Source organism: Polypterus senegalus, chromosome 8 (assembly GCF_016835505.1).
Source record: "Polypterus senegalus isolate Bchr_013 chromosome 8, ASM1683550v1, whole genome shotgun sequence".
NCBI classification, from domain to species: Eukaryota; Metazoa; Chordata; class Cladistia; order Polypteriformes; family Polypteridae; genus Polypterus; species Polypterus senegalus.
The window spans coordinates 132,891,548-132,906,016 of record NC_053161.1 but is presented as its reverse complement, the minus strand read 5'-3'; the positions used below and the strand labels follow the sequence as shown (position 1 = coordinate 132,906,016).

Here is a 14,469-nt window from a genome sequence, read left to right as displayed (position 1 = left end):
ATTAATTTATGTTTATATTACAGCTTTTTAACAAATAAAGTGTGGAACCAGTCACTAAAATTGCACAAGATAAACTCATTCCTTTTGTGGAGATTCCTTGGAGCAAAAAGTGTTTTATTTTACTCATTTTCTTAACATTTCTTTTAATTATAACACAGTGCACTATAAAATGTCTAACAAAAGGAGCCCCCAACATTTAGACATTGCAAAACACTCATGCTGGTGCCATTAGTTCACCACTAACAAAGACTGCATTTTAAATTTAATTTAAATTTCTATTTAGATAGATAGCTATGATAACCAGTTTTATATCCAAATTACAAGTTAATATCAAACAAACAGTTGATTTAACACTATTGTTGTACATATTGAGCAGTGGAGAGGTGCATTATTACCAGAAGTGTAATACCTTTTGTTATCCATCACAATTTAATTGCAAATCATCAAATAATGGCAACATTACAATACTGTCCTTTCACTAAAAAACAATATTGTTCAAATGGTTGTGTCCTTGAACAGGCTTCCAAAATATAAAGAAACTGCTGAGCAACTACAAATGCTGAGGGTCTTATCATAAATTATTTTAAACAATACACAGAACATATTAAAATAAAATACTGTTTTAAGTGAAAATTATTTAAAAGAACATTAACCACTCTGTTAGTACTTCTGGAGAGATTGTTACCTAAACATTACTTTAAATATAAATGTATATAAAATTGTTATGATATTCAACAAACACTAGTAATAACTAAATAAATAAAACATTATATACAAAAAATACATCTATACTAATAAAAGGCAAAGCCCTCACTCACTCATCACTAATTCTCTAACTTCCCGTATAGGAAGAAAGCTGAAATTTGGCAGGCTCATTCCTTACAGCTTACTTACAAAAGTTGGGCAGGATTCATTTAGAAATTCTACGCGTAATGGTCATAACTGGAATGCATTTTTGTCCATATACTGTAATAGAATGCAGCTCGATAGCCGTGGGAGGCGGAGTTTCGTATTAAAGCATTTAACCAATCACATTTCAGCCATCATTTGTTACCAGGCAGAGAGGCTTTCACAATCTGTTGTGGAGGCACTCCAACACAGAATAAATGTCGATTAACCTGTTGCTTCAACCAATCAGATTTTGGGTTGGTGTCAGTAGGGCCCTCTAGCAGGCGTACGGCAACGTCACCGTATTCAGACCCACTGATTGGATAGAAGCCGATATGAGGAACTCTCCGAGGTCACTGAACGCACCGCAAACGCTCCGAGCAAAAGATCGTTGCGTGCACTACGGCCAATTCCATGGCAGGATTCTGGACAATATTATTTGCCAGAGACAGACCAGATTTCAAGACCACGAAAACCTGATGTTTGTCACGCTCCTTGAGCCCCAGAAGTTTCGGGAATACAAGAAAAATTACACGCATGCAGCCTTCTCCACTTTAACACAAGAGCCACGGAGCGCTTTTTGATCTGTCTAGGCTAAAAACAGAACTGACTGTAATGTATGCCATGGATGATTTTGCAGGAAAATCTCTCACTGATCTCCTTGACTTCCATCATCAGAAAAATCTGAATGAGAGCATGGGGCAGCTGTTCACATTGGTATATTTGGCGGTGAGCATTCCTGTGTACACTGCTTCTGTCGAGCGGACATTTTCAGCCATAAAGCAAATTGAAACTTATGCCAAAAATACCATAGGGTGGGTTCGCCTTTCAGCATTAGCTTCGATGGCGATAGAAAGTGAGGTTATGATGGAACTGAAGCGCACGGATAATCCGTACGACAGAGTAATTGAAATGTTTTTGAGGAAAGAGGACGATGGATTTTATTTACAAATAATCCGAATTTTTGGTGAGTAAAATGTTGCAATAATATTGCAAGTTTATGAGTTATTATTGATGTTTATGTGTGTCACAGCTGTGACTGCAGTAGAAAAGAACTTGTTCATCCCTGGTTTGTCTATTCAATACACACAGTGGTACCTCGGTATACGTCTGCTTTGGAATAAGTCCAACTTGGTATACGTCCTGTTTAGACACGAAAAATTTTGCTTGGTATTACGACCTTTGTTTGGAATACGACTCACTTGCTAACCTTGTTTACCTCTCTCGAGACAAAGCCACGACTGCCCACGAGCATTAGTGCGCCAGTTGCTAGCATTCAGTGAACAACCCGCGCTATAACTCTCTGTGAACTTTCACGTGTGTGATATAGCGGGTCCACAGCTCTGTCAAAGTCCAGCTTTAAAGTAAATAATCACCGCCGCAGCTTGGTGAGGGGCGTGGTGGTTATGTGGCTGAAGGTTGTCAGGGAGATTAGCGATGTGGGCGTTTCTCACCAAAGTGCACTTGTGAGGGACCGTCCGCATTCATGATTGTTCCTGGGGCTACTTATCTTGATAAACAGAAGTGCGCATCGGCTAGAAGGGGAGGAAAAAGAAAGAACGGACATGAGGTTGAGAGAGAGAGAGAGAGAGAGAGAGAGAGAGAGAGAGCAAAGTAGCTGAAGTAGGCAGAGTTAACGTCAGCTGCAAGTAGGGTGACTCCCCTGTTGGGAAGCAGGGGGGCCGCCAGGTAAAAAGGCACCGGGCTTCTTCTTGGGTTTTTTTTATAAAAAAAAGAATGCTTCCTGCTCTAATTTAACTTCGTTGTTTTAAGAAGACTTTTTTCTATTGTTTTTAACCTCCACGTTTCACTTCTGATTTTATGGATTATTTATTGGAACTTTGGAGACTGCACTTTAATTTGAACACCTTGTTTTGTTAATTGTTTTAATAAAAGCACTTTGCACTTTTTCACCATCCCCTTGCTTTGTTGTTACCGATGAGGTTAGCAGTAAGCACATTACCGATGGTGTAGGGTTCAAGGGCTCCCCGGCAGCAGATGGGAGCATACAGCAAACCTGCATCGTCACAACGTGATTTTGCGTTTTTTTCCATGTAAATTTGAATTGATTGTTGAAAAGTATGAAGGTGGCATGCGTATCTATATATAGGCACTCGGCCGGGTTCGCCCAGGAGGACCAGAGGAGGGCTTGTACCTCCTCCAGACCGCGAGGGGGCGTCCATCCTGGTTACGCTGGGGGCCTCGGGTAGGGGGCATGGAAGCCCAGCCCCGTAGGGGCCCGTGGCCACCGCCAGGCGGCGCCCCGCTGCCTGAACAGCCCTGGAGCCCAGCACTTCCGCCACACCAGGAAGTGCTGGGGGGAAAGACTACAGGGGACACCCGGACGACTTCCGGGTGCGCAGCCGGCACTTCCGCCACACAAGGGCGTGTCTGCGGAGGACTGCCGGGAAGCAGCTGGAGCCCATCCGGGTTCCCATAAAAGGGGCCGCCTCCCAGCAGTTGGCACGAGAGTCGGGAGGAAGGAAGACAAAGCTTGCGAGAGCACAGGAGGCGGCCAGGACTTTGGGGGATCGGTGCAAGAGGCACTGGGGTTTGTGAGAGCACGGTAACTTTGTAAATATTAGTCTGTAAATAAACAGTGTGTGGTGAAGAACAACATGTCTGTCTGTCTGTCTGTGTCTGTGTCCGGGCCAGCGTTCACAATATTACTCTCATTTTACTCTCGCACCCACTTGGTTTGAGAAGTATGAAAAAATATGAGGTTAACACAGAAAAACAGATCACCAATTGAAGCTTTATGAATAATGGATACTTTATTCGCCATCAATAATTGTTTTGGTAAAGCCATACTCCAGCTCTTCTGAAAGGACCCTGAGGCGTTCCAAGGCCAGCCAGGAGATATAATCCCTCCAGCGTGTCCTTGGTCTGCCCCGTGGCCTTCTCCCAGTGGGGCATGCTCGGAACACTCCCCCAGGGAGGCGTCCAGGGGGCATCCTAACCAGATGCCCAAACCACCTCAACTGACTCCTCTCAATGTGGAGGAGCAGCAACTCTACTCCAAGTCTTTCCCGGATAACTGAACTCCTCACCCTATCTCTAAGGGAAAGTCTAGCCACCCTGCGGAGAAAACTCATTTCGGCTGCTTGTATTAGCAATCTTGCTCTTTCGGTCACTACCCAAAGCTCGTGGCCATGGGTGAGAGCAGGAACGTAGATCAACTGGTAAATCGACAGCCTCGACTTTTGGCTCGGCTCTCTCTTCACCATGATGGACTGTTGCAGAGCCTGCATTATCTGTCAACGTCCTGCTCCATTGTTCCCTCACTCGTGAACAAGACCCCGAGATACTTGAACTCCTCCACTTGAGACAGCAATGTGTTCCCAACCTGGAGAGAGCATGCCACCCTTTTCTGGCTGAGAACCATGGCCTCGGATTTAGAGATGCTGACTCTCAACACTGCCACTTCACACTCGGCTGCAAACCGCTCCAGTGAGAGACGGAGGTCACTGTCCAATGAAGCCAACAGAACCACGTCATCCGCAAATAGCAGAGATGAGATTCCGAGGTCACTGAACCAGACCCCCTCCACTCCCTGGCGGAGTCTAGAAATTCTGTCCATATAACTTATAAACAGAAATCGGTGACAAAGTGCAGCCCTGGCGGAGTCCAACCTCAACAGGAAACGAGTCTGACTTATTACCGGCAATGCGGACCAAGCTCCTGTTCCTCCTGTACAGGGACTGAATGGCTCGTAACAACGAGCCTTGTATCCCGTACTCTTGGAGCACACCCCATAGGAGGGACTGTCGAAAACCTTCTCCAAATCCACAAAACACATGTGGACTGTTTGGGCAAACTCCCATGCCTCCTCCAGGATCCTGGCCAGGGTGTAGAGCTGGTCCAGTGTTCCAAGGCCGGGACAGAATCCGCATTGTTCCTCTTGAATCCGAGATTCGACCATCAACCGAACTCTCTTTTTCATCACCCCTGAATAGACCTTAACAGGGAGGCTGAAGAGTGTGTGTATGTGTATATTTTTTTCTAAAAAATAAACACAAAATGTATAAATGCAACTGCAATACTTGTTTGGGTACAAGAGACTAAATTTTTCCAAAATGAGACACACTGTTTCCAAACAGGGGACCACCTTGTGCCAAACTGTATAATTTTGCAATGTTATGGTATATGGCATTTAAAGTCATATGAAAAAGTTTGGGAACCCCTCTCAGCCAGCATAATTTACTCTACTTCCAACTAAAAACAAAAAAGATAACAGTGATATGTCTTTCATTTCCTAGGAACATTCGAGTACGAAGGTGTTTACCAAACAAAGATTTTTAGTGAAGCAGTATTTACTTGTATGAAATTAAAATCAAATGTGAAAAACTGGCTGTGCAAAAATTTGGGTACCCTTGCAATTTTGCCGATTTGAATGCATGTAACCGCTCAATACCGATTACTTGCAACACCAAATTGGTTGGATTAGATCATTAAGCCTTGAACTTCATAGGCAGGTGTGTCCAATCATGAGAAAAGGTATTTAAGGAGGTTAATTGCAAGTTGTGCTTCCCTTTGACTCTCCTCTGAAGAGTGACAGCATGGGATCCTCAAAGCAACTCTCAAAAGATCAGAAAACAAAGATTGTTCAGTATCATCTTTTAGGGGAAGGCTACAAAAAGCCATCTTGGAGGTTTAAACTGTCAGTTTCAACTGTAAGGAATGAATAAGGAAATGGAAGGCCACAGGCACAGTTGCTGTTAAACCCAGGTCTGGCAGGCCACGAAAAATAGAGCAGCGGCATATGCGCAGGATTGCGAGAATGGTAACAGACAACCCACAGATCACCTCCAAAGACCTGCAAGAACATCTTGCTGCAGATGGTGCATCTATAAATCGTTCTACAATTCAGCGCAATTTGCACAAAGAACATTTATCTCTATGGCAGGGTGATGAGAAAGAAGCCCTTTCTGCACTCTCACCACAAACAGTCACCTGTTGTATGCAAATGCTCATTTAGACAAGCAATATTCAAGTGTTTTGGACTGATGAGACAAAATTGAGTTATTTTGGTTATTTTGAGTTATTATTATTTTGGTCATAGCAAAAAGCGCTTGCATGGTGGAAGAACTCCGCATTCCAAGAAAAACACCTGCTAACTACCGTCACATTTGGTGGAGGTTCCATGGGACTGTGTGAAGAGTTCAGGGACTGGGGCCCTTGTTAAAGTCGAGGGTCAGATGAATTCAACCCAATATCAACAAATTCTTCAGGATAATGTTCAAGCATCAGTCACAAAGTTGAAGTTAGTTACACAGGGGTTGGATATTCCAACAAGACAATGACCCAAAACACAGTTCAAAATCTACAAGGGCATTCATGCAGAGTGAGAAGTACAATGTTCTGGAATGGCCGTCACAGTCCCTGGACTTGAATATCATCGAAAATCTATGGGATGATTTGAAGCAGGATGTCCATGCTCGGCAGCCATTAAATTTAACTGGAGTGATTTTGTATGGAAGAATGGTCAAAAATGCCTCCATCCAGAATCCAGACACTCCTCAAAGGCTATAGGAGGCATTTACAGGCTGTTACATTTGCAGAAGGAGGCTCAACTAAGTATTGATGTAATATCTCTGTTGGGGTGCCAAAGTTTATGCACCTGTCTAATTTTGTTATGATGCATATTGCATGTTTTCTGTTAGTCCAGTAAACTTAATGTCACTGCTGAAATACTACTGTTTCCATAAGGCATGTCATATATTAAAAGGAAGTTGCTACTTTTAAAGCTCAGCAAATGATAAACAAAAATCCAAAGAATTAAGAGGGGTTCCCAAACTTTTTCATATGACAGTAAATTTGGTGCCATGACAGCTAACGGATTACAGCATAAAAAGAAATTTTACTCAAGGTTTGAGCATCGTAAAATGTTACGTACTATAAAATTCAGTCTTTTCGACACTATTTTTTCTGCGTTTTCTTTAATAGATATTGCCTTAATCGTATTTAAATTAAAAAAAAAACACAACTTTTAAAACTTTGGAGTGTACTCACTGCTCTTGAGTAATAAAGGAGCTGCAAATGACTGAAGCAGAATAACATCAGTTTATTTGTGGGTATGTAATCTGGGCACAATAATACCCAAAACCCCATAGGTCATAAAGGGTTAAGGTGGTCTTGGCCCAAACTATAAAGACTATTGCTGTGTTAATGTGATCCTGGAGAGAAGGGAAATGGAAGTTTCACAGTTGGAAATATCATGTGAACACCCTTTGAAGTGGGACAAAAACAGTGCTACATTTATTTTCAGAGTTAATATAAAAATTTTAAAAACTAATGAGACAGAAATGGGTTTTTGTGCCAATGTGTATTTGAAGCAACAGGTTTACTTTACTCTTTAAGCTTAATTTTATTTGAATATAAAAGACCAAGTAGCAAATTAACAGCAAGCTTTTATTTCTACCAAAAAAATCAAATCAGAAACTGACATGAACACAATTAAAATGGGAAAGCAGATGTCATTTTGGGACAGACTGTACCAGTAATTCTGAAAACTCCCATAGCATGTGAACACAGCATCAATGTATGAGCAGAAGTATTTATTTATTTTTTTTTTAAATGGAAGAGAAAATGATGAAAAATACCTTTAAAACTGAAGAAGCACCAAACACTTTCCCAGCTAATGTGGCTGACAGCTAATTCAAAAACAACCCAAAAACAAAACCAACATCTGACTTCTTGGTTTTGACTTTTCTTATTAATTTCCTTAATATATATTAGGGAAATTAATAAGAAAAGTCAAAACTAAGAAGTCAGATGTTCCTTAGGCCAAAATGCAAGACAAAATTTAAGTCAAAAATTACAGAAGCAAAGGTAAAAAGGTTTCAAAAGGCACAAAAGGGTTGTTTTTGAAGCCACAAACCTGGATAAAGAAGTGTTTCCAAAGGTGCCTTTTTAACCCGTCACATTGTTAACTTTGGGTTATGGCCTCTGAGGACACACCCCTAACGCAAGAGGCTCCCCTAACAATGGGAAGTCAAAATAGTGTCAATTATGAACAAACAATAATGTGGGCAAACACGGCACAAAATAAACAAAAACAAATGCAAGTTTTAAATAAAAAAACTAGAGCCAGACTCAAATTGTAAAAGAAAGGAGAATATTGTGCAAAAACTGAAATAACGAATCACTAAAACCAATGAAATGATTAAAACAGTATCTTCACAAATTATGAGAACTGCAAACTATAAAAAAATGATTCCTTAAATATTACATGCAAATAGACTGGAATTCATGTACATTTTCTCTAAAAACAAATTCAGAAATAAATACATGTACAAAACATGTAGTGTATGTGTTCTTACCCCTTGAGCTATAAATACTTCATAGACACAGCATATTCCAATGACAGTTATCCCCTGCTCTTTACATAAAGTTGCTATTGCAACTAAAATCACTGTCAGTGCAATGGGACCCCATACTGCAATACAAAACAAAATTAGTTATAGCTTTCATTTATTTTCCTGCATACATAAACTGTGTTTACCTATATACTATGTTAATCTATCACTTCATTAACTTTACTTAGGGGTCAGAAATTCACATTTTGAAGCATAAAAAGTAGTATAAAAAGTATAATATTGTACACAGATTATAGATAACACAACTGGCACTAGACAATAAAGAACTTACCAATAGTATTGTCAGATCCTTTAGATTTGGTATATGCTAGTAATGCAGCTAATAAAAATATTGATGATAAAAGTTCAGCTCTACCAACAACACCAGTAACCTAGCAAAAAATAAATAAATAAAAAGTGAAAAAGCCTATTGACAGTTTTTAACAATATACTTAGTCTATTTCATGCTTTATTAGTACAAATGTGTGCATTTCCTCTCGCTTTTACCACAGTGTTACTGATATTAGTCCTCATTTAATGTTCTATGATTAACAGCTATATATAATTGCATTTTCAAAGTAAAGTAAGGAGATCGCATTGCCTGTACCAATAAGAAAAATTTCAATATTCAGCCCATGATGTTTGTTTACTTTTCAACCCATCATCAAAATTACCAAATGCCATGTACTAACCCTCCATAAAGCAATTTCACCACATGATACTTTGCAATACTGTACTGTGTTGACAAAATTATCTGTTACGCTCTAACACAGATAGAGATTTTTTTCGTACTTTAGACTTATGTTTAATCAATTTTGATACTTGCATAATAAAATTGATATTTTAGTAGCATTTATTCTACTGCTATCAATAAAATGGGAAGGTTTCTATTCACTGAAAATGGTGAGTTTTTTCTTTTTCAACTGGGGGTGGTGTGAAGAGTGAGGCTTCATTCTATTCAGCTAGAGGAATCAGGTGGCTTAACACTCTCTCCTTCAGTTGCTAAACATTTGACAGCTAGTCCATGCTACATGAAGAGATAAATTTCTGATTCTTGGCACATACAAAATGACATGATCAGAGTAGCATACATTTTGCATTATCCACAAACTTGTCACACAAAGTAATTACAGAAATTGGTGAAAACACATTTTTGGCATGCAAGGAAAAGGGTGACCTCATAATTACCCAATGTCACAGGAGTCAAATATGATCAATATGTCTCAGTATATGCCCCCCAGTTTGGCTGAACACAGAAAATGAATGCCTTAATTTAAATTTTCAGACATTAAAAAAAAAAAAAAAAAGAGAGCTAGACTAGATAGATAGATAAGGTTAACTTACTGCTTCTGTATGTACTGGATGAACAGCAAAAAGCAACGCAGCTACTAAACTTGACTTTTTATCCAAAAACAGCTTACAGACACGAAGGAATATTAAACAAACCACAGCATGAAGAAATAAGTTTAAGAGATGATAGGACATGGCAGAGAGTTCGCTGAACATATAGTTTATACGAAATGTCAGGACAGTTAAAGGTCGGTAAGACTTGTGACTCCTTTCCTGCAAAGATAAAAGGAACAAATAAAAGAGATTAAAGATGGGTTAATGCTCTAATATATGCCTATATCCATAAGCACCCTAAATTTTCTTTTGCAGAAATAAATTAGCCATATATTTTTGCCTAAATTGATAACACATTTAAAAGCTGACTTGCTCTACTTAAATAAAATAATCACTAATAAATTAATAATGTTGCCATTGATATAATTTCTACCAAACATAATAATTATGGTAATGATGGCTATGTATTTCAGCAAGAATTGCTCTTATCAAAGTAAGTGTGCCGTGCCCTGAAGTACTGTCATTACTTATTGCTAGTCTCCCACCCTCCACCTTTACTCAGGAAATTACATCACCTTGAACTTTTTTTTTCTCCCCCTTAAACCTTTTGTCACTTCCAGTGTTTTGTGTGTATTGATCCTGGGCTATTGCTTGTTTCAAAAAAGAATTTATTTCATCTTTTGTTCTTGGTTTACCAGCATGTATGCAAATTTTACTTCAAGATTATGACTTGCTTTGTTGTGTGTGACTCTGAAGTCTAGTCCATTTTGCTAACTGCTTTAAGGTGCTATTAAGTGGTATTTTAAAAATAGATGTGCTACAGAAAGATAGAGAAACTGTGCTCAATGATTACTACAAATGAATATCAGAACATCAAGATAAGAACAGAGGTCTGCATAATAAATTTAATTGAAGATGAGCAACTTTTGCTTCGCCTAATGAACTATGAGCTATAATATCCCACTGACAACACTTGTGTGCTCCAGTTTTAGTCATTTCAGTTAGCCACCTCATTTTAAAGTAGGGATATTTCCTTTTGGACAGATATGCCCTAAGAATGTCTCATAGTATAAAAATCAACTCATATTTTCCTTTGAAGCTATGCAGACTAGTGAAATCGCCAAAATTTTTAGTTCAAGCACTTTGTCACTGTATAACGCAACAAAAATTACTTTTGAGACAACTCTAAGGTGCATTTAAAATCCAAAAGGCAAAATAGTTCAAATAGATAAACAATACAATAAATACAAATAACTAAAAACAGAGTTATCACATAAATTACTTTCAAAATATTAGCAAGATGCCAAATACAATGTTAAATTTTGAAGTCACCAGACAGATTGCTATTGCATAAATGTATGGCAGCAGAGATTATTATTGCATATTATTAAACAGTATATTACACATTACCTTCATAACTCATTGTACATGTTCAACGAAAAATTCTCAGAATGAGGACACATCAGAGTTCAACAAATTTATAGCAATTGGGAAGAAGCTGTTTTTAGTCTATATGTATGTGTACGGACTGATCTGAAATGCCCGCCTTATGGAAGGAGTTTAAAACAAGTTATGTCCAGGATGAGTGATGTCCTTGATGTTTTTAGCTGTTCTCACAAAGCGAGTCTTGCATAGATGTTCAAGTGATGGCAGTTTATTGCCAATAAATGTCTTGTGCTGTTTTTACAACCTGTTGCAGAGTTTACTTGGCGGCTTTTTTGCAGTTGTACCAAGCGGTCATGCACATAGTTAAAATGCTCTCTATTGTGCATCTATAAACGTTGCACAATAGCTTCTGGGGAAGGTTGGCCCTCCTTTGTCTTCTCTGATTGTAATGGTGTTGTTGTGCTTTGCCTACTACCACTGAAGTGTATTGTCAGCCCAGGAGAAGTCCTCTGTGATGGGTTGACAGTCATGGGTGAAAAGTGCATAGAGAAGGAGCCTTAGCACTTAGCCCTATGGCACACCAGTGCTTAGGGTGTGGATGGAAGACATGTACTTGTCTAATCTACAGACTGATGAGAAAATCCAGTAATCAGATGCATATGGAGGGAGTTAGTCTTACTGCATGAAGCTGATTGATCAGTAGACTAGGTATGAAGGTGTTAAACCTTCATCACTACAGCATAAATTGTTAGGGTTACTGTATTCAGCCACTGCACAAAGTGGTCAGTAAGGATTTACTTATTTACAGTATAATAGTAATACTACTACTACTACTACATTTTATTTATTTGTAGGCGCCTTTCTAAACACTCAAGGACACTGAACAATAGATAAAACAGATTATAAACAAAAGTAAAATGCAAAATTAAAATCAGACAGAGCAATTGTAATCAAAGAGAAAAAGCAGTCTTTAACAAATGAGTTTTAAGTTTAGATTTGAAAAGTGAAAATTATTCAATATTTCTAAGCTCAGATGGTAGCGAGTTCCAGAGCTAGTGGTAAGACGGACAAAGGAGACAGTCAAGTGGATGGAGGAAGAGGATCTAAAGGTATGGAAGGGAATGGCAACATGGAGGTCAGACAGATATGGAGAGGCAAGGTTGTGGATAGCCTTAAAAGTTAGTAGGAGAATTTTGAATTGGAATCAGAACTGAACTGGAAGCCAATGAAGCTGCTGCAAAATGGGAGTGATATGGTGAATGGAGGGGGTTCTAGCAATGATGCTAGCAACTGAACTCTGGACCAGTTGAAGCTTATAAAGAGATTTGCGCGAAAGACAGAGCCCTGGGGCACACCAGAAGTAACAGCAGTGGGTGGGGATATGAAAGCTTTAAGCTGAACAAACTGAGTGCGGCCTGAGAGGTAGGATCTGAACCAATCTAGTGGAGTGTGGGTAAAGCCAATCAAAGATAATCTATTGAGAAGAGTAGTGTGACAGTGTCAAAGGCTGCTAATCAGTGATCATGATAAATCATACCAATGGTTATATGAGGGAAAAAAAAAAAAAAAATCACTCAAATCCACAGAAAAATCATGATACTGCACATAATATATAAAAGGTAATGAACCTAAAATATTTCGAGCTTTTGTTAACAAGATATTTCTAACATTTTAGGGATTCGTTTGCAATAGACCGTACTGATATTTAGTATTTTCCTCCCAAAAACTACTTTGATCATACAAAATAGGAAGCGGTGTGCCATTTGAAAAACAAAAGTCACTTATTCTTTAGAAACAAAACTTGAGTATCTTCAATGATTTTTTTTGAAATACAGACCTCCCCACCCCCCACTAAAAAGAAGTCAAACAAAAGAGATACAGCAGGAGGTTGAAAGTTATATATATATATATCAAGTTTGTAGTTACAGTACTATGAATGATTTTTAAAGGTCTAAAGAAATGTAGTAATTAATGAAGCAAATGAGAATTTCAGGATTTACAAAAAAGTGATAAACAGAAGCAGAGGATCATCCTTAATGATATTAATTAACCATACGCACATTGAACATTTAAAATCATCCAAAAACTCAAATCATAAATAGGTTTGTCTGGCTTTTTAAAAGTTGTTTAAAATGTGATTTTCTACCCAACACTTCAAACAGTTAATCTAATCAATACTCAAGCATCCAACTGTACTCCCAGGTTTAGTAACTCTTACAATACCAAATTATGCAAATGTTTTAATTTCATTGGTAAATACCATTAAGGGCCCTTAAGCAACTTAACTATGCTACAGCATCTTAAGTTTCTGCACAAACTTGTCATATAATAGTGAAGGTAAGACACATTACTTGCTATGTACTGTAGAATGAAACATTCATAAAAGGTGAAATTGTATTTCTGATGGTCTGCTGTGAGATACAGGTGCACTTCAATAAAATAGAATATCATCGTAAACTTAATTTATTTCAGTAATTCAATTCAAAAAGTGAAACTCATATTATATAGATTCAATACACAGAGTAATATATTTCCAGCTTTTATTTCTTTTCATTTTGCTGATCATGGCCTACAGGTAATGAAAACTCAAAAGTCATTATGTCAGAAAATTAGAATATTATATAACACCAATAAAAAAATGACTTAATACAGAAATGTTGGCCTACTGAAAAGTATATTTATGTACGCACTCAATACTTGGTTGGGGCTCTTTATGCATGAATTACTGCATCAATGCGGCTTGGTATGGAGGTGATCAGCCTGTGGCACTGCTGAGGTGTTATGGAAGCCCATGATGCTTTGATAGCCGCCTTCAGCTTGTTTGCAATGTTGGGTATGGTGTTTCTCATCTTCCGCTTGACAATGCCCCATAGATTCTCCATGGGGTTTAGGTCAGGCGAGTTTGCTGGCCAGTCAAGCACAGTGATACCATGGTCATTAAAACAGAAATTGATACTTTTGGCAGTGTGGGCAGGTGCCAAGTCCTGCTGGAACATGAAATCAGCATCTCCATAAAGCTTGTCAGCAGAGGGAAGCATGAAGTGTTCTAAAATTTCCTGGTAGATGGTTGCACTGACTTTGGACTTGATAAACACAGTTGACCAACACCAGCAGATGACATGGCTCCTTAAGTCATTACTCACTGTAGAAACTTCACAATGGACCTCAAGCAACTTGGATTCTATGCCTCTACACTATTCCTGCAGACTCTGGGACCTTGATTTCCAAATGAAATGCAAAATTTACTTTTATATGAAAATAGGACTTTGGACCACTGAGCAATAGTCAAGTCTGTTTTCTCCTTAGCCCAGGTAAGATGCTTCTGACATTGTCTCTGGTTCAGGAGTGTCTTGACACAAAGAATGCGACAGTTGTAGCCCAGGTCCTGGATACATCTGTGTGTGTGGTGGCTCTTAAAGCACTTACTCCAGCCGTAGTCCACTCCTTGCGAGTCTCCCTTTAATTCTTGAATGGGCTGTGCTTCAATCTTCTC

The 14,469-nt window shown here is 38.8% G+C and overlaps 1 protein-coding gene across 2 annotated transcripts in view; it reads right to left on the bottom strand.

Annotated features, from left to right (window-relative positions):
• tmtc3 (transmembrane O-mannosyltransferase targeting cadherins 3) overlaps window positions 1-14,469 on the bottom strand; it is a 111,113-nt gene that overhangs the window by 67,155 nt on the left and 29,489 nt on the right. For both annotated transcript variants that reach the window (XM_039761785.1, XM_039761786.1), the window contains exons 5-7: window positions 9,591-9,809; window positions 8,539-8,638; window positions 8,211-8,326 (exon numbers count right to left, since the gene is read on the bottom strand). In XM_039761785.1, coding sequence (XP_039617719.1) covers window positions 8,211-8,326; window positions 8,539-8,638; window positions 9,591-9,809 — 435 coding nt within the window. The remainder of the gene's footprint in view (window positions 1-8,210; window positions 8,327-8,538; window positions 8,639-9,590; window positions 9,810-14,469) is intronic.